A 25945-nucleotide genomic window follows, 5' to 3' on the forward strand; every position below is an offset into this window, starting at 1 on the left:
GGTGTGGGAGGAATGGATTGACAGCCATTGAGAATGTGGCAAAGTGTTTCTACAAAGCACATCAGAATACCCCAGAGAGCTCTGCAGTGGGAATAGATGATCACGAAAGACAGAATGTAGAACTCAAACATGCTGGCTGTGGCCTGTGGGATTTCATGGGCTGCATCCAGAGGGTTCCAGATGACTTCATGGCTAGCTGAAAGAGGGAGGATAGACTTGGAATGCCCATCCTACTCCATGAGCAAAGAGGCTGAGAGAAATAGCCCCATCACGGAGAAAGGTGGACGAAAGGTTGAACTGGATGCAATTATTACAGATTCGATGACAGAGATAATCTGTCCTAAACAGAAATGAGTGCTGTGTCCGGCCAATGGTGTCCTGCCTATATAAAATAATGATGCGGTGGCTTGGAGGCCGAGGGGAGACCTCAACTGAAGTGGAAGGAAAAGCAGTTCAACAAGTAGTACAGGCGCTTTGTCAGGGAAGTTAAATTCTACCAGCTGGGGGCACTAAATCCTCCCAGTGTCCTATACCTAGGAGTGAAAGCAAGAGATCTGCTGTCTTGCTGTCTTTGTGCCTCTCTTCGTATCTGCTTTTTCTTGTTTCCTTATTTCTCTCTCTCTCACCTTTTCTTTTTCAACAAGAACACACCCTTCCTAACTCAATGAGAAAAATTGCTTCATCCAACGCTTTTTTTTTTCCCTATAAGCCCCAAATCCATGTCCAATTGTATAATAACCTCATTGTTTCAAGAGAGTTTTAGTAAGGCCTTTTCTCAACTCCCATCTGTTTTATGCTCCTGTAAATTTACTATTTCTTCTAGAAGCAACTTTTTACTGGATCTCTGGCACTTTTCATTCAATCTTAGCAGTCATTTCCACTTAAATTTTACCTCTCTTTAACACTAATTTACACCGTGAACCCAAAACTTAATCTTCCTGTAATTTTCAGATTGTGAGTTCACTGCTGGTAACTGAGGTAACGGTAACTTAACTAGTTAATGTTAGTTTACCAGTTTAACATGTTTAATTGTTTTTAAATGTTAAAAATGTTAACTATTTGGGAAGAAAACAATCTCATTTTTCTTTCATTTCAATATGACTTGGGGGCCAGTTGCGGTGGCTCACACCAGCAATCCCAGCAGTTTGGGAGGTTGAGGTGGGCAGATCATTTAAGATCAGGAGTTGGAGACCAGCCTGGCCAACATGGTGAAGCCCCGTCTCTACTAAAAATACAAAAATTAACCTGGCGCGGTGGCGTATGCCTGTGATCCCAGCTATTCAGGAGGCTGAGGCATTAAGAATTGCTTAAACCCAGGCAGTGGAGGTTGCAGTGAGCCGAGTTTGCACCACTGCACTCCAGCCTCAGCGACAGAGTGAGATCCTGTCTCAAATATAGATGATAGATAGATAGATAGGTAGATAGATAGATAGGCAGGCAGATAGGCAGGCAGGCAGGCAGGTAGATAGATAGATAGATAGATAGATAGATAGACAGACAGACAGACAGACAGACAGACAGACATATATATGACTTGGAAGAGATTCAAAATGTCCAGGCTTTTTAGAGGGTGTGTCCTGAATGTTTTTCAGTAAGGCACTTTGTGTTATCCTTGGCTTTTTCTCCTGCCTTGGGTTTCTCCCATGAAATGTTTGTTCAATAACTCCTTTTTCCATAAGCATAAATGCAGCCGTTGACACTCCAGGGATGTTATTAAGAATGGATGGCTTTAACCAAAGTGTTCTTTTGTGTAGCCCATCACACTTCTGATGGAATCCTCAGATGCCATGAACCTGGCCTGCTTAACGGCTGGATACTACCGACTGCTTGTTGATTCCAGGAGGTCGATATTTAACATGGCCAACAAGAAAAACACAGCGACCCAGGAAACAGGTATTCTCTTCCTGAACTCATGAAGCACTGACCTCCCTGCAAACACCCCACCTAACAACAATAAAAAGGATGTTTTCTGAAAAGTTAAGACCGGACGCGGTGGCTCACGCCTGTAATCCCGGCACTTTGGGAGGCCAAGGCGGATCACGAGGTCAGGCTTTCAAGACCAGCCTGACCAAAATGGTGAAACACCATCTCTACTAAAAATACAAAAATTAGCTGGGCATAGTGGCATGTGCCTGTAATTCCAGCTACTCGGGAGGCTGAGGCAGGAGAATCGGTTGAACCCGGGAGGCGGAGGTTGCAGTGAGCTGAGATTGCACCACTGCACTCCAGTCTGGGCGACAGAGCCAGACTCCGTCTCAAAATAAACAAATAAATAAAAATTAAAATTAAAGTTAAAATTGTACCCACAAAAAAATCTAATGTCCAAATTCAATGCAAAAAGCCTTCAGATACCTCTGATGTGGGCTAATTGTTAAAAAGAAAAATGCTGATTTCTCACCACATTTGACACATCACTCAGAAGTGTCAGGGTGCTTGCTCCAACCTTGATTTTATTATCATGAAAGTCTCTATGGTTGGGTTTTCATGGCCTTACTTTTACAGAGGCCAGGGCCAGAGGACTAATGATGGAATGCCCGAACATGAGTTGTGAGCCTCTGCTTTAGGGCTGGTCTCTCCTGAAGGTGTCCTAGGCCCAAGGGTCTGGGAGGACTCCTCCCTGTAGTCAGAGTTATGCCCAGGATTCTGGGAATTTTACAAACAGGAAAACGTGGTTATTGCCTAGCACTTGGACCTGGGGACACTAGAAGAAAATTTTTCCACCATGGCAGCCACCTTGGATCCATAATAGGAGCACCAACATGGCAAAGACATCAAATAATTCAGTTCACCTACTTGACAGCAAAAAAGATCCCCACAGTGAGGACAGGGAAGGCTGCAAATGTTAAATTGATTATCCTTTGACAGTAGGTGGTTTTCATTGGTTTTAGGACATTTTTTCTTCAGTTACTTAAGCATTTTACTCCATCTACAGTGGATGCTTAGTAAATGGCACTGATGGACAGATGCCACCATTCTAGGCACAGTCACTGACCTGTTAAAAAAAATTATAATCAGAGGTTCCATAATTGGGGTTTCTTTTAAAAGAAAGGGGAATTCTTACAAACAAATTTTACTGTTGTTTCTCTTTTTTTCTCCCTCCCCCTGGCCCCGGTCCCCGGCATTTCTCAGAGAAGATGAGGGGAGAAAAAAAGGGAAGGAAGTTCTCTCACTGTTAAATTGAGCAGAAACATCAAACTTTATTCCATAAATATATTGCAATATGTGGACACATTTACACACACATACAGACTCACACACAGTTTACTATGATGGCCAGGTGAGTGGAAGCAGCTCAGTCATAGAAAAAGGGAAGCTAGAAACAGGAAGCGATGGATAAAGTATGATAGAAGGCAACACTTGGACTTTCAAGTCAAATAAATCTGAAATTTAATCCAGTCACATCTTGAGGTGTCTGATTTTTTTAATTTCTCTAAGCTTGAGTTTCTTCATTTGTAAAATGGGGTTAAAAAACTAGCTTGCAAGGGTTAGAAAAATAATCTAGGTACATCATCTAAAATGATGCTCAGCATTTCTATTAATAATTTGCAGTGGGAAAAAAAAGAAAAAAAAACCAGAGGCAGAAAGAACCGAGAATGACAGAGATAGAGGCCGGGTGCAATGGTTCACACCTGTAATCCCAGTACTTTGGGAGGCTGAGGCAGGAGGATCACTTGAGCACAGGAGTTTGAGACCAGACTGGGCAACAAAGGGAGACCTCATCTCTACAAAAAATATAAAAATGAGCCAGGCATGGTGGCATGTGCCTGTAGTCCTAGCTACATGGGAGGCTGAGGTGGGAGGATACCTTGAGCCTAGGAGGTCAATGCTGCTGTGAGCTATGACTCGCCACTACACTCTGGCCTAGGTGACAGAGCAAAACCCTGTCTAAAAAATAAATAAATAAATAAATAAATTAGAAAGTAATAGAAACACAGAAAGGAGAGAAAGACAGAACATGTGGCAAAGAAAGCTCCTGAGAGACACAAATGTTTAAAAATAAATACAGAAAAAGAAAAAACAAAAAGGAGGTGATAGACGTGCACTGGGTTTGGCAGTAAACATTTTTATGACCACATGTTTTCATTGAGCTAGGAGATTTAGAGCAATTTAATGCTGACCTTCGAAATTCCACAGAAGGCTGGGCTCGGTGGCTCATGCCTATAGTCTCAGCACTTGGGGAGTTGAAGGCGGATGGATCACTTGAACCCAGGAGCTTGAGACCAGCCTGAGCAACAAAGTGAGACACTGTGTCTATGAAAAAAATTTAAAAATTAGCCAGGTGTGGTGGCATACACCTGTGGTCCCAGCTACTTGGGACATTGAGGAGGGAGGATCACGCAAGCCCGAGAGGTCAAGGCTTTAGTGAGCCAAGCACACTATTGCACTCCAGCCTCCAGCCTGGATGACAAAGCAAGATCCTGTGTCTAAAAAACAAAAAAAAATAAAAAAGAGAAAAGAAAAGAAATTCCAAAGAGCTGTTCAGCAATTTGACACAATTGTTTCCCATTGGAAAACCAGTTTTGTTTTGTTTTTTCAAATTTTATTTTCAAATGTTAAAGTTTATCTGGAAAATAAATCCTTTCCTCATAGACTGTAAAGATTGTAGAGGTGTATGAAGAAAACCAAACCTACTATTCTAAACATGATTACAGTAATAAGGGTCTCCACTCTGTCCAATTCATAGTGACCCACAACGTAAGTTTTAACAGAACTTAAAGAGGCAAAAACATAGTTACAAAAAGTATTCTTACTGTGGGGAAAGAATGGAACTTCAGCCTCACCATCATTTCTCCCAGTTTCAAATACCTATCCCCACTCTCAAAGATAGAGGGCGGGAGAGAGAGAGAGAGAGAGAGAGAGAGAGAGCGCCAGCGAGTGCTGAAAGTACTCTCTTCTCTTCAGAAACTCCCAAAAGATCAAAAGATCTGACAGCCAAGAAATACAGAGTGGAAGTTCCATCAGGCCAGTTCTTCTCTAGTCCATTCTCTCCTTCCACTGTAGGAGACTGGGCCACAGAATAGACCCCAGCTCCCAACCCATATTCTTCCATGTCTCCAAAATTATTCCAGGAAGCCAAATCAGTAGACCCTTCTGGAAGGAAGCCAGATTGAGCACATATTTTATTCTCACCTCAAATTGATCCCAGATCTTAGTCAAGATCTCTAATAAGAAACAGCCCCCATTTCTTCTTCTCTATCTTGAAAATTAGGCTTCAAGCACTTTCAAAATCCCTGGCCCCAGATATGTATGCATCTCTGGGCTTTAGGAGGGTCTTAGTAAGTATCCATCAACTTGCTTTGAGCCTGCTGACCTATTCAATTTTCTTGTTCATCTAAACCAGAGTTGGCAAAACTATGGTCAAGGGGCCAAATCATGTTCTTGCAAATAAAGTTTTATTGGAACTCAACCACACACATTGTTTTACTTTCCTAAGGCTGCTAGAACAAATTCTTACAAACTTGGGAGCTTTAAACAACATAAATTTATTCTCCCACAGTTCTGGAGGCCACAAGTTCAAAACCAGGATGTTGACAGGGCCATGCTCCCTTCACAGGCTTTAGGGGAGGATTTCTCTTTACCTCCTCCTGCTTCTGGTGGCCAGCATTCCTTGTGGCTGCTTAACTCCAGTCTCTGCCGCTGTCTTCACGTGGCCTTCCCCTCTTCTCTGTGTGGCCCAAATCTCTCTCTGCCATTGAATTTAGGGCCCATGCAGATAATTAAGGATAATCGCATCTGAAGATCCTTGACATTGCAAGACACTTTTTTCCAAATAAGGTCACGTTCACAGAGTGGACATATCTTTTGGGGGCCACCATTCAACTCATATACCCATTTGTTTATGTAGCATCTATGGCTCCTTTCATATTAAAACAGCTAAATTGAGTAGTTGCTCAAATGAATGGTTGGCCCACAAAACCAAAATATTTACTATCTGGGCCTCCCTTTACAGAAAATATTTGCCAAGCCCTAAACCTGCATTACAATGCAACTTTGCTGAACTACTCTTCCTCCTGCAACAATCCACACTCACACACACACTTCCCCCAACGTGCACACCCAGTCATAATCTAAATTGTTGTTGTTAATAAAATAATGCTGACCCCCCACGAGGTTTATTTATTGTAAGGTAAGATGCAAATATGGCTAGTGTATAATTCAACGTCTTCAAAATTATATCTCTTATTGTTCATGAAAATACATGAATTTATTAAAAATGACCATGAACACTGTTCAGCATTAAGTCCATTGCATGATTTGCCGGGAGCAAAAACCTCTTTGGTAAAACTGTACTTTTTTCCCATATGTCTTGCACATCTGATGTCAGTTATCCAAACTTGTGCTGGGGACAATTTGAGGGAATGGATGGGAGAATAGTATGGCCCTAAAATTTTCTCAAAATGTTGCCTCTGGAATCTATAAGGCAATATCAACAGAATGACCCAGTTCTCTGTCTTGTTAAATATCAGAACAAATCTCCACATCAAAATTCCAGATTGAAAGATGCTTGAAGAGCAAACAAACTAATAGTATTTAAATTGGGGTTTTGTAATTTTAATCCATGAGGAACATGAAACAAATTTTCAGGAGTTCCCGTGATACAAACAAAAATTGAAATTAATCTAAATATTAATTATGCTTAGAAATTACAGAGAAAAGTACCTTACCTGTGACCACTCCACCTTATGCATTTTATACACACACACACACACACACACACACAGGCATGCATGCTGACATTTATACATGAATATTTTTAACATCTACTAGGATATCAAAAGACTGAAGATAGAAGTTTTGTACTATCATTACAATATTTATTTTAATTTCCCATATGGCAAAACTCTAACAATCCTTGACTATCTCTGAACTCAATGAGGAAAACATTCAATATCTTCCTTCATGAAGTAGGGAGTATTAGATCTCACCTCACAAAAAAAGAACAATTAATGTTCTGGAATAATGGCCTATTGAAATCTCACCTTTAAGGGTAAAAGGCATGTTGTATATTTACATTCGTAGATATGAATGAAGCCTTTTAATAATAGAACCAAAGGTCAGATGGAATTAAGCTATACTTCCCTACCCCCGGATGGTATTACATTTTATCACATAGCAATTACAATTTATGCAGTATCAATTTTGTTAAGGTTGGTTCTCCTAACCCAAGGAATTCTTACACCTGAAGCCTAAATCAACAAGTACTATATTTGGGTAGTTGAAAAACTGTATTTACACAAGTGATGCTACAAGCCATTAAGTTAAAAAACAGAGACGAGCCCCCCCCCCACCCCTGCCCCACCCAAAACCAGACAGTACAGTAATGTGTCTTTGCATGATTCTTTCTCTTTAGGAACTGAAAACAAGGGGAAGCATAACCTCCTTGGCCCAGATTGGAACTGTATACCCCAAATGACCACCTTTATTGGCGAAGGGGAACAAGAAGCCCAGATAACATACATAGATTCAAAGCAGAAGACGGTGCAGATCACAGACAGCACCATATGTCCAAAAGAGCACCGGCACTTGTACATAGACAACACCTATAGTTCAGATGGACTTAACCAGCAGCTGAGCCAGCCCGGGGAGGCCCCCTGTGAGGCAGACTATAGAAGTCTCGCTCAGCAGTCCCTATTGACCCTCTCAGGACCAGAAACTCTGAAGAAAGCACAGGAATCTCCGAGAGGAGCTAAAGTGTCCTTTATTTTTGGAGACTTTGCCTTGGATGATGGTATTAGTCCCCCAACCCTCGGCTATGAAACACTACTAGATGAGAGTCCTGAAATGCTGGAGAAGCAGAGAAATCTCTACATCGGCAGTGCCAGTGACATGAAGGGCCTGGATCTCACTCCAGAGGCAGAGGGCATCCAGTTTGTGGAAAATTCTGTTTATGCAAACATAGGCGATGTGAAGAGCTTCCAGGCTACAGAGGGGATCGAGGAGCCCCTCTTGCATGACATCTGTTATGCAGAAAACACTGATGACGCAGAGGATGAGGACGAGGTGAGCTGTGAGGAGGACCTCGTGGTGGGGGAGATGAACCAGCCGGCCATCCTCAACCTGTCTGGGTCAAGCGATGACATCATTGACCTCACATCCCTGCCCCCTCCAGAAGGTGATGACAATGAGGATGACTTCCTGTTGCGTTCCTTGAACATGGCCATTGCCGCACCCCCACCTGGCTTTAGAGACAGTTCAGATGAAGAGGACTCTCAGAGCCAGGCAGCTTCCTTCCCCGAGGACAAGGAGAAAGGCGGCAGCCTGCAAAATGATGAGATCCCCGTGTCCCTCATTGACGCTGTGCCCACCAGCGCCGAAGGCAAGTGTGAGAAGGGACTGGATAATGCCGTTGTCTCCACGCTGGGAGCTCTAGAGACTCTATCCGTGTCAGAAGAACAGCAGACCAGTGACAATTCAGGTTCTTTCACAATTGTTACATTCATTCACTGATAACCATATCATTCCATCCTTCCAAGCCATTTGCCCTTGGAGTTCTGTTACGTGGTGTTCTCCATTTCACAAATGTCCCATTTCATAAACGTGCTGAAACTGCCATCATAGGTTTTTTTGTGTGTATGTGATTTCCTTTGTTGTTACTTTTTTAAAAACATAAGGCACATCTCCCCCACCCCCACCCCCATTTCTGGAAAAACTGCAATAAACTCAGAGTCCTTACTGAAAAGGGAAAAACTTGGTATTTTGTTTTAGTAATAACGGGTCCCATTTTCTTACATGTCTCCAAGTGCCTCTGATGCATCCATTAATCAGTTCTTGTTTTTTACGGCATGCAGGTGTAGCCATCTTGCGGGCTTATAGTCCTGAGTCTTCGTCAGACTCGGGCAATGAAACTAACTCTTCTGAAATGACTGAGAGTTCTGAACTGGCCACAGCACAAAAACAGTCAGAAAACCTCTCCCGCATGTTCTTGGCCACTCACGAAGGCTACCACCCCCTTGCAGAAGAGCAGACTGAGTTCCCGGCCTCCAAGACCCCCACTGGGGGCTTGCCTCCAAAGTCCTCGCACACCCTGGCTGCTAGGCCAGCAACTGACCTCCCGCCCAAAGTTGTGCCTTCCAAGCAGTTACTTCACTCAGACCACATGGAGATGGAGCCTGAAACCATGGAGACTAAGTCAGTCACTGACTATTTCAGCAAACTGCACATGGGGTCGGTGGCATACTCCTGCACTAGCAAAAGGAAAAGCAAGCTGGCCGATGGTGAGGGGAAGGCACCCCCTAATGGGAACACAATAGGAAAAAAACAGCAGGGGACCAAAACGGCAGAGATGGAGGAGGACGCCAGTGGTAAATTTGGTACTGTGTCTTCACGGGACAGTCAACACCTGAGCACTTTTAACCTGGAGAGAACTGCCTTTCGCAAGGACAGCCAAAGATGGTATGTGGCCACTGAAAGCGGGATGGCTGAAAAAAGTGGATTAGAAGCAGCAACGGGGAAAACCTTTCCAAGAGCTTCTGGTCTTGGGGCAAGGGAGGCTGAAGGGAAGGAAGAAGGAGCTCCTGATGGAGAAACCAGTGATGGCTCAGGACTTGGTCAAGGGGACCACTTCTTAACTGACGTGACCTGTGCATCTTCAGCCAAAGACTTAGATAACCCAGAGGACGCTGACTCGTCCACCTGCGACCATCCTTCCAAGCTTCCTGAGGCTGATGAGAGTGTGGCCCGCCTTTGTGACTACCACTTGGCCAAGCGGATGTCATCGCTGCAAAGCGAGGGCCATTTTTCTCTGCAGAGCTCCCAAGGCTCTTCAGTGGATGCAGGCTGTGGCACGGGCAGCAGCGGCAGTGCCTGCGCCACACCCGTGGAGTCGCCGCTCTGCCCCTCCCTAGGGAAGCACTTGATTCCTGACGCTTCTGGGAAAGGCGTGAATTACATTCCTTCAGAGGAGAGAGCCCCTGGGCTTCCCAACCACGGAGCCACCTTTAAGGAACTGCACCCACAGACAGAAGGGATGTGTCCACGAATGACAGTGCCTGCTCTGCACACAGCCATTAACACCGAACCCCTGTTTGGCACATTGAGAGATGGATGCCATCGGCTCCCCAAGATTAAGGAAACCACAGGTACAGCAATGATGGATTTAGCACTTTGTATGACATGCCAGGAGCATGTAAACCATATTTACAACAAACTTACAAACGTAAAGTCTGGAAGAAAAGTAAAAGGTAGAATTTAAAAGGCCACAGAACAGTAAAGTACCAATCATTGATCCCCTAGTATTTAATAAATACTAAAGATTACAAAGGTGAAAATGGCATTTGCGCTTTATAATCTTGCTCTGTGTTTGCTTTCAGAATTTGATGGAGCAATATGTTTTTTTCCTAAATTCTAAATGCAGATGTTTAGCAATGCCCAGTGTGACTTTTAGTTATATGATAGTATTGCTTAGAGTCACATAACAGTTTGATTTTCTTCCCAAGACATCTGATTTCTAATTCTGCCATTTCATTATTGAGGGACAAAGAAGAATAAGAGAGCAGGGTATCAGGGAGATTGGAGGGGTTTGGAGAGATTATTTGCCTTTCAGCAATCTTACTGACTCCTCCCTACTCTGACATACCCCAGTGTCAGGAAGATTTTGAGGTTATGTCTGATGAGCTGCTTTATTTTCCCCAAAATAATAAAGTGTAAACACACATAGAAACAAGAACACATCCACCTTCTGTATCCCACCTTCACTACTCCACCACTCAATGGTATGCATTCCCCTCACTGATCCACTTGGCTGGTCATTATATGGCAAAAGCAGATACTCTCTCATATTTTCATATTTCAAATTATGTCATCAATAGTGTCTTTTTCATACAGGTCAATAGAAGTTAGTGAGATCTTATATTGGTCATTTTCTATTCCTGTTCTTTTAAGATTTTCTACTTTCTCAAAACCCACCACTGGCTTTACCTGCCTTGGAAAAGTTATCTGTGAATATTACCTAACTCATCACCCAACTGCATATTTACCTCTAAACTAACTAAGTCACACTGTTTAATCTTTCATGATTTATAAAGAACTTTCACCTGAGTTACCTCTTGCTTCTCACAAATATTCTGTGAGATGGGGATTATTTGCTTCACATGACAGCTTTTCTTAAACAAACAAAAAAAAAATGTTGAGCAACTGGCCCAAGGTCTCAACTTCAGACTTTGTACCAGGCAAACCTCATGCTGTCCTCTTAAAAAGATTCACTTATTTAATTTGCATTAATTAAATTAGGCCACTTCTTTAAAAGAAAGAAAGGAAAGAAAGAAAAAGAAAGAAAGTAAGGAAAAGAAAAGAAAGAAAGAAACTGATGCCAGGTTTAACTTAATTCCCTTGAAATGAAACTTAGTATCTTCAATATATTTGAATAATCTATACATAGTTATTTTCTGTATCTAAGCTTGATAGATAGATATTGGTAGCAAGGCAATTCATGAAATCCCTGAAAATGTTTGGGATTTCTAGACAATTTCAAATGAATCAGCAGTTCCAGAAATAACAGATTCCAGTATTTTCTTGATATTCATTAAAATGGAAATTTGTTATGAGATATCAAGATGCAGCCTTTGGAAAGCAGGGTGACCTTAGCATACGGCAGCCCTTCCAGACTACATCCTTGAGAAATGACAGACATCATGTAGAGATGTAGTAAAAATGGCCTCCCAGGAGATGCTTAATGATTCTCTCTGTTTTTCTACTACCCCTAGTGTAGCTTTGACAGAGCCTGGGAAGGAGAGACGAGGAGGCATGCCTTCAGCTTGGTCTCAACATCCTGAAGCTGATCCCATCCTGCTACCATCAAACATTCACTCGGAATCAAAGGTGCCAATTCCAAATCAAGACCCTAATGATTTCTCCCAAGCAAATCAGGCATACGGAGAGGCTGTGAGCTGGCGGCCACCGGATCTGAGAGGGGGAAGCCTCAGGACACCCCCCAGCCAGAAGGCTCTGAGACATAGCAGCAGTGTCCTCTCCGGATCTGTCGATTTGGAGACCTTCCGAGAGAGAACCAAGGGTGCAGTCAGCTTAAAGTGTCCAGGCATCACAGAAGCACAGGAGGCCAGTTCTGAAAGGCGAGCAGAACTCCCCCTGGGGAGGAAGCTCACCAAAAGTTTTTCCCAAAGCTCGATGCACTTGAGCTCCGAGGGGAGGTTTCACAAAAGGTCCCCAGTGGCTCATAAAGACTCAAAGCTGTATAGGACATTACCCTTGCGGAAGCTGGAGGGCAGCAATTGGAGATGCCGGGGACCCTTCAGCTATTGCTTCCTGAACCGAGGGCAGGATGAAGATGGTGAGGAAGAGGAGGAGAGGGGAGAGGCCACCGTCCAGGTCGCTTGCCTCTATAGACCACAGATGACTCAAGCCACGCCAGAACCAAGCAGCCCATGTCTGGCTGTGGCAATTCAGAAGCAAGGAGGGGAGCTATCCAGAGGGTCAGTGCTGAAGGTCTGGGCAGAAGACCTGCGAGGCCCAGATGACTTGGACTTCAGCAACCTGGCTTTTGATGCCCGGATTGCAAGAATAAATGCCCTAAAGGAGAGCACATATGCAATGCCTGATGGGTTCCTTGCAGCCCAAAATGATGCCAATGAGCTGCTCTGTCTCGTCAGGGCAACAAAGGAGAAGAAAGAGGAGTCACGCCCTGAAGCATACGACCTTACACTTTCTCAGTACAAGCAACTGTTGTCCATTGAGTCCAGACAGTTGGGAAGTGCCTGTAGGAAAATGGCGATGGCTGAGAAAAGCCCGGAGGAGATGCTTCTAGCTATGACTTCCAGCTTTCAAGTGCTCTGTTGCCTAACAGAAGCTTGCATGCGATTAGTTAAAGTCGTGAACTCAGAAACACAGCGGCAGGAAATTGTAGGGAAGATCGATGAAGTGGTCATAAATTACATTTGTCTACTGAAAGCTGCCGAAGCAGCCACTGGAAAGAACCCTGGGGACCCTAATGTTGGATTCTCGGTGCGACACTCAACCACCATGGCCGCTCTCGTAAGCACACTGACACGTTCTCTCAAGAGGCTTTTAAACAAATAAATATGGAAGTCACGTCATAATCTACCTTTACGAAGCCATACATGAACTTTTATTTACTTTGTGTGTATGATGAACAGATGTCTCCTTTCTTCTCTCTGTATATTTTGTTATTTTATATAAAATAGGAGATAAAAGTCACATTGATGAAATGTTGAAATGTACTAATCAGATGTATTCTGTTTATATTATACATATATATACACGTAAAAGAAATATCCAAGAAAGTGCTGACATTTGGCTATTTTTCATATAGTTAAAACTCCAGGTATATGATGTGAAATTTTAAATTCTACCATGTTAGAGCAAAACAATGAATCCTATCCCCTTTCTTTCCAAGTAGATACTTGGAGATCACATCATTCATATTTAGAAGTAAAACAAAAAAACAAAAAAAGAGAGAGAAAAGAAAAGAAATCACAATGTATATAAAATAGTACTAATGTTTTAAAATTATGATTTTTAAGCATTGGAAATAGCAAAAAGACATTTAAAATTCAAGAAGCTATTATGAATTACTAGAGACTATATCTGTAATAAATTAATTTTTTGCTCATAGTATTTGGTTACTGGATGCTTTCTTCCAAGAATCCCACATATTTAATTTGGGTTTTTGCTATTTGGGCTACAAATTGGTGGGGGTGGATTCTACTGTGTCAGCACAAATGCTCTTCACAGTGTTTCTAGCATTTAAAAAACTTCCCAGGGAGAAGAACAGAGGGGATGATGGGCAGTTTCCTAGGTAATACCTAGAGTTATAGAATATCTCATTACATAAAATGTATGGAATTAATAATGCCAAAATTAATTATTTGATGGAAAGATCTGCTTTGACTAAATGTCAAAAATCTACAAACCAAAGACATTATCTTCCCCTCACCGCAACTCAACTATGAAACTTAAAATTCCCTTTAGAATGATGGGACATTTAGTAAAGTATTTGCAAACTTACAAAAGGGAACATTTAATGATCATCAAAATTAAGTATTGATTCAGTGATGTAGACCAGACCACACACCAGCACCTGTGAGTCTCATCTCAGATCACAGCTCTCAACATAGGGCTTCATGCATCACCGCCTCTACAGAGGCTAAGGCTGCCAATCAAATTTGGAATTACAGCGTAGTACTGGGACAAAATCTCAAATCTTGGGTGTTCCAGAAAATCAGGGAGAAATGGCTACTGTAACCATGGGAACCATGAGTAAATAGTTAAGTATTTATTAAATAAATACTTAATCTGGATTGGCTGATAAAAATATGAAATCTGAAAAAAAAAAAAAAGAAAGAAATGGAAGTGGTATATTTGACCAGTTCAAGTGAAACCAATGGAATGCAAAGAACTTTCCAGGACTGTCACATCTCTAAAAGTACCCTGCAGTCATAAAATAAAATCGATATTATATATATATATTTCCTGGGTCATTCAGTGCTCAAGTTACATGCACTCCTACTTAGACAGGTGGCTCCTTAAGAATACGACGGGAGTACACCAGGTGCAAATATTTCTACTTTTGTAGCCTACTGAGAAGGAGGCATAACACAGTCCACAATTGCAATCTCTCTCTAGTCAGCCATTCCACAGGGACTCAACAACAAAAGCCACACGTGGTTATGGATGGCAGCGAAGGAAAGGAGTTTAGGCGTGTGTTATTATAAATAATGTTTAACTAAATAATAAAACATTATTTCATTACAATTATAATTATAAATATTGGTGTTTTGATATTGAGAGATATTAGTGGTGTTTACTGTGGAAAATCTTAGTAAATATCATTCTGTGTACTAAAATCCTAACCTATTAATAGGATGTGTGCCCTATGTCAGACAGTGTGCTAAGCATATTAACTATATTATCTCATTTAATCATCACAACAATCTGCTGGTTTGGACACTATTCTCTCTGGAGGCAATATGGATGAGTTGTTACGGATATGGGGTTTGGGGTCAGAAACATCTTATTTAAATTTTGACTCTGCCATTTTCTAGCCCTTTCGTGTTGGGAAAGCTACTTTTTCTAGTCTCAATTTCCTCATAATAAAATAAAGTCAATTATAAGATTGATTTCCATAGGGTTGTCATGATTTTTGAGTAAAAATGTGTATGTAAAGTTCTTACCACAATACCTGGCAGAGAGTAAGTATTCAATTAATGTTAGCTATTATTATCATCATAATCATTGTGTTAAATATACTGCCCAAGATAATATGTGGGGGAATGTTTGTTTGTTTTATATGCATATTGTATCCTGACTGTGTGCAGAACACATTATGTGTATTGCATATATGTAAAAGAAGGGTACAAGGAAGTGACCATCCTTGTTCAAGTCACATATCTAGTTAGAACAACTTCCCAGTCCATTCGAGTTCTTTGAGAAGCCTCAGGGAAGTAGCTCTGGGTCCTTCTAATCAACCTCCCATTACTGCGCCAGTAAGTTTCTGTTTCTTATAAATAAACTCTTTGCTATTCAGAAAACTTCAAGGGGCCCCCACATTCACAAAGCATGGGGCTCCTAACTGGGGTCCAGGTCCATAGAGTGTAGGAAGAACATATTAGAACAATAATTGTGCTTATTTTTATCTAGCTTTTTTATGTTTGTGTATGTTTTATAATGGCATAATAGTACAATGGTACATGTATATAATTTTAAATAAATAAATGAATGAATGAATAAATAAGCATATGACTGGTGCATGCATGTAACAATATTGTCGCAGGTAGGGTTGCATTCACTGAAATCTGGAGAGCACTGAACTAGAGAATAAACCTTCCTTATACTCACGGTTCTTTACATTTAGTCCCCAGTCTACTTTGCCAAGTTTATCTCCTACCATTTTTATTAATCTTTGATCACAAATCTTTCAAACAAAAGTAGACACAATCATATGAATTCATGTGGACTCATTACGTACCAATTCATGTCTAATCTTATTTTCCGTATTTTTACCCACCTCCTCTCCCACTGTATGATTTAGAAGCAAGTCCCAGACATCATAGTGCTTAGCCCATGAATATTTCAGTAAGAATATCCTGTGAGAACTTTTAAACATAACCACAATGACATTTTTGCATTTTAAAAATTGGAAATTCCTTAATAGTATCAAACAAACATTACAGAAATAAATGATGGAGAAAGTAAAAGTCCCCTATAAACCCAACCTCCAAAGATAACCATTGCCCACAATTTAGGGCCTCTTCATTCCATCTTTTACTGTATTACATAGTAAAGTTATTTGTATTTTATTTGTTTATGAGCTTTGCTTTTGGCTCAGAGAGTTGTTCTGACCAGAGTTGCCCTTGTACCTGAGTGTCCGTCCCAGCATATTTCACATAAGTGGGTTCATCAGAAGGGATGTGATTGATGTGGAAAGACAGAGTGCTCAGATCAACAACCACACAGCATTAGCTTCAAGAAAAAAAAAATCAAAAAATGAATGCAATTGCTCAGACATTAAAATTAACACAGATCCCACTAACCTTAAACTCAGCAGAAATTAGTCTAATCACAAACAAAATTATTTTCCAGAAAAGAAAGCCTGAAATCACTAGCTATAGCAATACCACAATGGCTCAATTCCTTTTGCTATAAATTTTATCTTTCATTATGATTTCTCTTAGGAAAGACAAGCCTCATTTGTTTATGTTCTGCTTTCGTATAGTTCTAAATGCCAGTTATTAATTCTCTGAATGTTACTTCTGAGTGACCCAGGACAATACTCTAATTTATCCTGCCTGCATTATCCTTGATTTGGCAGTGGGGGCCGGGCTGTTTTTTCCTTTTGACTGGTTATCACCCTGCAAAATTGTGCGATTTTTGAAATGGAAAACAAATCACCTATGTTCAGGTAATTCCTTATCTCTTCCAAACATTTAGAAACCTTCATGGGGATCAAAATACATTAATATTGCCAGGAACAGTAGTGTTTGCCTGTAATCCCAGCTACTTGTGAGGCAACATAGAGAGACCTCGTTTCAAAAAAAAAAAGACTAAAAAAGGAAGGAAAAAGTTGCATCAATATTACATTGTCTCTAACCTAATTTTGTCTTTGCTTTGAAAGTGGTCAATTTTGATTTGTGTAGATAGTGGGGTGTGTGTGTGTGTGTGTGTGTGTGCACGCGCGCGCGACTATGGGTCTGTAAAACTAGCTATCAGTTTGGTTTTATAGATTTTCATATTAGCTCCCTCTCTACCAATGCAAAAACTATGAAAAATAAATTTATTGTAACATCCCAAATCTTCTTTTAAAGTCAGGTTGCAGCAATAGCTTTTCAGCTTTGACAGATCAAAGATTAAGAATCTTGCCTTTTAAACTGAATTTTTATTCATAACAATTTGAATATCATTAAATTAGATATTTTTTATTTATTCCACCTATACCTTGGCCTACCCATCTCACTTTTTAATTCCAAAGCCTATATACAGAAAATCCACAGAAGAACAATCTGTATCTCTATCAAATGTTTGTTGCTACACAAAATAATGGAATGGCTTAAATCCTGCATCACTGAAAGAGATAGATAATCAAATATCCAAAGTAACTTACTGCACCATTCAACCTCAAATTAACCAGCTACCTTCCCTGAAACTGTCTATATTTATCATTGCATCTTAATTTTCTGTTACACATTAATTTCAGAGCACTGGGTTTTGGGGTTGTTTGTTTGGGGTTTTTAATTTTTTCATTCTTCGCGTTAATTCACATTTTCTACTCTAAAGTCTGGACCAAAATTCTGTGCCATTTGTGGCATCATCATTCATCACTATAGGCAGAATTCACTTTGGTAGTGGATATATGTGGGATTGGTGGAATTTAGCTTTCTTGGTAACCTCCAGCCATGTAATATTTCTGCTGTTTTCATTTTGATTAATTCCCATTTCCTATCTTGCTTTTTCATTAATGATTCATAATTTCTTCCCGCCTGCCACTTAAAGGAAGATGGATCCATTTTTTCACTCATCATTCACCAGCTATTATTAACTTCCTAATCTAGGCAGACATCGTCCTAAGTGCTACAGGTAGGTACGATGGTGAATATGACTGACATTGTCCCTGCCAAAGATGGAGTGCCCGTTTAGAATTGGCAAACCTTTTTCATTCCTCAAGAAAGTAGAGATTCAGAGTGAGTTAGCATTACAAGCAACAAGCAGCCTTCCTTTGCATGGTAGTACAGGACTGGGAAAGTGACCATGCAAGCTGAAACTCTGCAAAGCAATCAATAATCAATGAGAAAAATTATACCTGCTCCTTGACCTACAACTATTTTTGTCAAAACTTAAATACTCTCTTATTGTCAGTTATTAATGTATAGGGACATGAAAAAGTGCAGTACAATTGATATTTATTTAGTATACAGTAATTTAAACTATTAGAAACCTTGAGAATTAAACTGGATCTTTTTTGTAAAAATGCATCAAGAGGAGTTTGAACAGTGCTTGCCTTCTTTTATTCATCGTATAGCTTAATGATATAGGTAAGCATCTTCTTCTATGCCTTTGGCAAATTGTCAAAGTTTCCAATATTTTATCATTTGTGTTTTTATTATTGTGAAATATCTCCAAGAGTTCTTTTCATGCAAAGTGCTTTTTTTTCCAGTGTCACTTTCCCTGAGACACCTTCATCCTTTTCCTCAAAACTTCTCCCCTTATTTATGTTGATACATGTACCTTCACTGCATCTCTCTGGTGGCACATCTACAGTCTCAAATGAGGGCAACGTCATTCCCGCTGTCAGCTACTTCTTTGATGACTCCATTGATGTCTTATTTTAATTTCACTTCCAGTGTTATCACTTTTGTTTCTTTGCTGCACTTTCATCCTTGTTGACCAGTTCTCTCTATCAATGCTCCAATTTTATTAAACGTTACATGGCCTTATCACATGAGGGAAAGCAAAAGGAGGCAGCACAGCTACTTGCTTTGCTGTGTGTGCATGAGCTGAATAACAGACCAATCAGTGGCAGACTTGGAAAGACCTAATGCAATTGATTGCTGATCATCATGCACACCTTTTATTTGTGTAGTGATTTTTGGATTGAACAGTTAATGGCAAAATTTGTGCTTTATACAATTCAGTTAACATATCATGGTAACTGAAATTTAAACAATGTTGTTGGGGCCTGGTAGATTAGCAAAATCATGGTAACTGAAATGTATCCATATCAGGACCATGAATAATGAGGACTAAATGTATAGCATTCAGCACTGTTCAATAGAACTCTCTGCAATAACGGAAAGTGTCTAAATCTGTGATACTCAGTATGATAGCAAATAGTCATATGTGGCTGCTGAGTATTCCCAATATGGCCAGTATGACTAAGGAATCAAATTTTAAACCTTATGTAATTTAATTAATTGAATTTAAACATTCACATGTGGCTATTGCCTACTACATTGTACAGTGCAGTTCTAGTGGGCAAGCAGACAAAAAAGAGTGAAAAATAAACAGAATAATGACAGATTGCAGTAAGTTCTGGGAGGGAACATTATAGGCTTCTGAGGAAGAAATCACATATAAGTCAGGCATTTGCCTAGAATTTGGAGAAAGGAACCAACTCTGATCAGTTAGTACACATGACACTCATTTCATATAGACGCTGCTGAAGAAATTTAAATGATATGTGCAATAGAGACAGTTGCAGATAAAGACCTTCCTTCATTAGACCATAAGCTTGACTTAGCCAAATCCATTTTTTTGGCCCCAAGTCCTAGGTGGAAAGACAACTGAGCACCTCTTTAAAAATTAAAACATACACACACATATATAGACTCAAATACACTCACTTGTTCTTAGCCTTTGGATGTCTTACATGATGATATGTGATTTGCATGGATAATTATTTCTTCCCTACGATTTGAAAATCTGCTGTAAAATGTTGGCTACACATTAGTTTGTGAATTGTTGACAAAGACATTGGAGAGTGTGAAGTGTGGTGGCAAATACTGACCTAACAGCCAACATAGCGGTTGTTCCCTAAAACATGTCCTTTCCAACAGTCTGAGCTCACACCAGCCCTCAGCTCAGAGCCTAAGCTTTCCTCTGCTTTTTCTCCCATCTTTCTACCTATTCTTGGTCCCAATTTCCTTCTTGGTTGGGTTTCAAGGCTATTCCCAAGTCCTTTCAGATGTGGCCCAACATGTTCTGCAGCCTAAAATATAAATACTGTATAGGGTAGAAAGGAATAAAAGAAGAGGTGAGGCTCACAGTTTTAGGAAAGCCAATTTAAATTTAGTACGCACTATTCATTATTTCTTCCCTCTGTCTTCTTTCCCCTCTTTGTCTTCCCTGACACTCCCCCGACGCCACCTCTCTGTATTAGTTTCCTATTGCTTCATGACAAATTAACACAAATGTAGTGACTTACAACAACAAGCATTTATTATCTCATAGTTTCCGTGGGTCAGAAGTCTGGGCACAGCCTAACTGGCTTAGAAAGGGTGCAGTCAAGGTTTCAGCTGGCCTGCATTCTCATCTGAAGGCTTCACTGGGTGCAAGTCTGCTTCCAAGCTCATTCAGATTGTTGGAGTAACCCATTTTCTTAAGGGTGTATGACTGAAGTCCTAGTGTTTTACCAGCTGGAGACTAGAGGCTACCCTCAGGTCATGGAAGATGCTGACAATTCCTTGCCACAGGGGCACCTTTAACATGGCTGCTTATTTTATCAAGCCTATGAGGAAAATCCATGACCTCAGGGAGGGCTCAATCCCTCCTTTAAGGATTGTCACCTGATCAAGTCAGGTGTGCTTAGAATAATCTCCCTCTTGATTACCTAAAAATTAACCTATTGGGACCTTAAGTGCCATTTCCAAAATTGCTTCACCTTTGCCATATGCTATTGGCTAGAAGCAATAGCTTCCTGCCCACACACCAGGGGAGAGGATTGTACAGGGCATGAACACCAAGGGGCAGGAATCATGGGAGCCACCTTAGGGTCTGTCCCCATGCCCACCAAGGCTCTTCCCTGAGCTACAGACCCAACAGATCACATATCACATATTCCTCTGGATAGATGAAACAGTATAATTTGAAATACCGACTTGAAAGGTTTTCAGGACCCACAGCCCTAATGTGAGTCATTAAAGGCCATATGGGAAATCTTCAGCCTTCTCTGCCCTGGCCCAGGTCCCTTCTCTAGATATATTTCTGTATTAACATGCCAAGTTGCTCCGGGGATGGAAACTCCAATAATTATGATGTACTGACCTGTGCAGGTCAGGATTAAGTCCATAGGTGAGCTTCTTGTGACAATGGGACTTTTTTTCATTGCACTCATTTTAGTCAAGTTATGACTTCAGGATCAGGTTATATAGAATAATTCAACTAGCAGATGAATTATTAAATATGCTGAACTTTAACCAGCATAACCACACCTTTCTCAAGTATTTATGGGGCAGGAAAATGAGGTCGGCTCAAGTCACTTGCTCCTAAGTTATTCATCTGGAAGCAGAGCCCATGCATTCAAGTTCAACTCCCCAGCATGCCCCATTTGGAACTCCTCGCCAGAGTACCCTGAAGGGATGCTATTCCCTCCATGTGGGCTCCAGCAAAGATAAGTATGGAACAGGACTCATTTCTTTCTAGATTCCATGACCCTTTATTCTCTTTATTTTCCAAAGCTGTATAAAGTTATATTGTTGAACAAGTGCTGGCAAAGATGTGGAGAAAAGCAAACCCTTGTACATTGTTGGTGGGAATGTAAATCAGTACAATCACTATGGAGAACAGTTTGGAGGTTCTCCAAAAAACTAAAAATAGAGCTACCATATAATCCAGCAATCCCATTGCTGGTTATATACCCAAGAGATCCGCACTCTCATGTTTGTTGCAGCTCTGTTCACATTAGCCAAGATTTGGAAGTAACGCAAGTGTTCATCAACAGATGAAAGGATAAAAAAAAAAATGTGATGCTTATACACAATGGTGTACTATTCAGCCATAAAAAAGAATGAGATCCTGTCATTTGCAACAACACGAACAGAACTGAAGATCGTTATGTTAAGTGAAATAAGTCAGGCACAGAAAGACAAATATCACATATTCTCACTTTTTTGTGGAATCTAAAAATCAAAACGATTTAACTCATGGAGATAGAGAGTAGAAGGATGATTACCAGAGGCTGGGAAGGGTAGTGGGGGGGCCTGAGAGGGATGTGGGAGTGGTAAATGGGTACAAAAGAATAGAAAGAATGAACAAGACCTACTATTTGATAGCACAACAGGACGACTATAGTCAATAACAATTTTATTGTACTTTTAAAAATAACTAAAAGAGATAATTGGATTGTTTGTAACTCAAAGGATAAATGCTTGAGGGGCTGGATACCCCATTCTCCATGATGTGATTATTCTGCATTGCATGCCTGTATCATAACATCTCATGTACCCCATGAATATATACACCTACTATGTACCCATAGAAATTAAAAAATAAAAACATTTTTAAAAGCTATATTGTTGAATCAGACTTACTGAAATACTCCTTCTTTAGTACTCCCTGGATTTCTGAGAAAGGTGCAACAAGGCAAACACACACATACAGGTGCATATAACGTAAATAAATGTAGCATATCACATCACCCAGAAATACATACAGGGACCAGATGTGGCTTTCCTGCCTCCAGGCTACCTTTGCCTACAACTCCTACGAATCCAGTCTCCAGTTTGTTGTCAGTATGATTATAATGACATTAATAATAATAATAGCTAATGTTTATTTAGGCATAATGTGCCAGGTATTGTGCTAAATCATCTTCATGCACAATTATTGCATCTATTTCTTAGAACAACTGATGCGAAATTACTACTATCTTCCCAATTTTTAAGAAAGGAAACCGAGGTTAAAGACTCCAAAGAACTTGCCCAAAATCATGGATGCTAGTCAGAATCAAGATTCAAACACATGAATTGCAATTTTATTCAATAGTTCTTAGCCACGTAGCTAGTATGACTGTTTCTAGTCAGAGAAATGCTAGCATATTTTTTAATTAATTTCCACCAAAGAACTTACAACAAAAAGTAACCATCTTCTATCCCAAACTTCCACCCTCAGTTCCAGTTCCGAGGGACAACCTGTTTCATCAGTTTCTGGGTTTAGATTTTCTACTGGTTTTCTCGTTAGTTCTAGATAATCTAAATTCTTGACTTACCAAATTTGGATGATATTATGGACTATCCCCTTGAAAGATAAAGAATTTACTTACTTATGTCACCCTCACCTTACCTTCTCCTCCCCTAACCTATGTTTGACAGGGGTATTATTAAGTTCTATTCATGGTTACTTATTTAGCTTTAAATGTTATAATTACATTTCTGCTTCTTGTTCAATAATCCTTAGACAGTCTCCTTGACTCCCCAACTATGTGAAATGAAGCTCTTTGCACCCCGAGTCTTGATTCCTCTCTACACCTCCCCAACTTCTTCATTTCCACCTTCAATCTTAGGCCTTCAGTACCTTTGCATTTACATCATTTACATTGTTATTTAAAATAATGTTCTCCATGGTGTTTAGAGATTAAACCTTTGTAAAGCACTGCAGACTGGAGAAACAGCATGGTGAACTGGTTTCTCAAAACCATAAAGTTATTCAGAGCTCTTCTAGAGCATGAAACAAAAAACCCTATGCATGGAAGGAAAGAAGAAAGATAGGGTTTACTGGGAATTCATTCTATCTTAAGTCAGTGGTCCATAAAGTGTAGCTCCTGAACCAACCACATCAGCATCACCTAGAAACTTACTAGAAATGCAAATTCCTGGGCTCCACCCGACCTACTGAATCAGACACTCTGGGGGTACAGTACAGCAACCTGTGATTTAACAAGTCTTCCAGGTGATTCTAATGCACGCTCAAGTTTGAGCATCACTGTGTTAAATAATTAACAACTGTTTGTTAATTATTGTTAACAAATGTAAGGTACAATTTAACAATGACTCTTTGCTGCACTAAATCTTATCTTGTAAAGGAAACTACTTAAAACATGCACATGCATTTAAAACCTTGTAAAAATTGAAATCTGCACTGAGATGGTGATTGATATTTCCAAAAGAGATGACTATAGGTTGCATTCATTTTTAAGAGAGATCTCACCAGACTGAACTTTCCGTATCATGAAACATAAAGGAAAGAGGTTTCATAAGACAAAAGGAAGTAGACTGAGCACAATTTGAATTGCATTTAACCTGGAGAAGTTCTTTATATGCCAGAGCAAGGCAATTTTCTACCCCATATTTGCCTAACAAAAGTTCAATGTGATTGCCTCACAGAGACCCTTTAATGATGATTCCTCCTTAAAGGGCAGGTTTGTTTTACTGTTTCTTCCTTGTCAAGTTAGGTACATTTTCATTTCTCTAGCCAAAATAAAGTCTTTTAGGCGTTGATTTAGGTTGGATCTACAATCAATTTTTTTTTTTTTTTTTGAGACGGAGTCTCGCTTTGTCGCCCAGGCTGGAGTGCAGTGGCGCGATTTCGGTTCACTGCAAGCTCCGCCTCCCGGGTTCACGCCATTCTCCTGCCTCAGCCTCCCCAGTAGCTGGGCCTACAGGCGCCCGCCACCGCGCCCGGCTAATTGGATCTACAATTGTCAATTCAATAATCATCGTTTGTATTATAATTATTATTGTGCTAAGATTATTCCTTTTCTATACACCTTATGTCATGGCAGCCATGTCACTTAAAAGTGTTCACAAAAGCAAAATAAAATTGATCTCTGGCAGGGCACAGTGGCTCACTCCTGTAATCCCAGCACTTTGGGAGGCCGAGGCGGGTGGATCACCTGAGGTCAGAAGTTCAAGACCAGCCTGACCAACACAGAGAAACCCTGTCTCTACTAAAAATACAAAAAAATTAGCCGGGCGTGGTGGCTTATGCTTGTAGTTTCAGCTACTCGGGAGGCTGAGGCAGGAGAATTCCTTGAACCCGGGAGGCAGAGGTTGCAGTGAGCCGAGATCGCTCCACTGCACTCCAGCCTAAGCAACAAGAGCAAAACTCCATCTCAAAAAAAAAAAAGAAGAAGAAAAAGAAAAGAAAAAAAAAATGGATGCTCTTACCCTAAAGATGAGGCCTGGGCTTCTCCATTGCACCGTGTTCTCAAAAAAGCAGCACTTCTTATATGGTGACCGTCTTCTAAGACAGAAAGAAAACCAGGCAGAAGCTGCAAGGCTTCTCATGACGTAGACTAGAAAGTCACCCAGTGACTTTCTATTAGTCAGCTGAGTCACCAGACCAGACTCAAGAACAGGAGAACTTGATTCCACCTCCCGATTGGAAGACTGATTTAAAAAAGCTGCAACCATCTTTAACTGGTCACAGGTACTTCCACGAAAGCCTCAACTTGATCCAGCATCTCAATTGTATTATCTATTTCACGAAATCAGCTCTTCTTAGAGGAGTCCCTCCCTGCCAGAGCCTTTTGGCTTCCTTTTTCATCATGAACCTGTTTCTATCTGCATGAGAAGTCCATCCTAGGACTTCCCTCTCCAGCTTTCTTAGGACAGACCCCATAGTTTCCTGTATCCAATATCGCCTAGGGAAATTTTCTCAAAAAGATTATGTAGAATGTAACTTTGTTAAACTCTTGCATGTCTGAAAATACCTTTACTTTGCTCATATGCTTAATTGATAATTTGGCTGCATATGGGATTCCAGGTTCAAAACTGTATGCCTTGAAAACCAAGATGTCATTGCTCCCTTACCTTTTTGCATTAATTTGCTAAGTTTGTTTGTTTGTTTGTTTGTTTGAGACAGAATCTCTCTCTGTCACCCAGGCTGGAGTGCAATGGCGTGTTCTTGGCTCACTGCAACCCCTGCCTTCTGGATTCAAGCAATTCTCCTGCCTCAGCCTCCTGAGTAGCTGGGATTACAGGCGCCTGCCACCACACCTGGCTAATTTTTTTTATTTTTTAGTAGAGAGGGGGTTTCACCATGT

General features: G+C 40.6%; 1 protein-coding gene across 9 annotated transcripts in view; it reads left to right on the top strand.

Annotated features, from left to right (window-relative positions):
* Positions 1-15706, top strand: part of FRMPD4 (FERM and PDZ domain containing 4) — an 863942-nt gene extending 848236 nt beyond the window's left edge. For 6 of the 9 annotated variants that reach the window (XM_050777254.1, XM_050777250.1, XM_050777249.1 and 3 more), the window contains 4 exons: positions 1755-1893; positions 7352-8416; positions 8790-10079; positions 11708-15706. In XM_050777254.1, the coding sequence (XP_050633211.1) occupies positions 1755-1893; positions 7352-8416; positions 8790-10079; positions 11708-13032 (3819 nt within the window). In that variant the 3' untranslated portion in view covers positions 13033-15706. Of the gene's footprint in view, positions 1-1754; positions 1894-7351; positions 8417-8789; positions 10080-11702 lie in introns of all 9 variants that reach the window. The other 3 variants (XM_050777257.1, XM_050777256.1, XM_050777258.1) reach the window with 1 other exon arrangement.
* The last annotated feature ends 10239 nt before the right edge of the window (positions 15707-25945 follow it).

This window comes from Macaca thibetana, chromosome X, assembly GCF_024542745.1.
Source record: "Macaca thibetana thibetana isolate TM-01 chromosome X, ASM2454274v1, whole genome shotgun sequence".
NCBI classification, from domain to species: Eukaryota; Metazoa; Chordata; class Mammalia; order Primates; family Cercopithecidae; genus Macaca; species Macaca thibetana.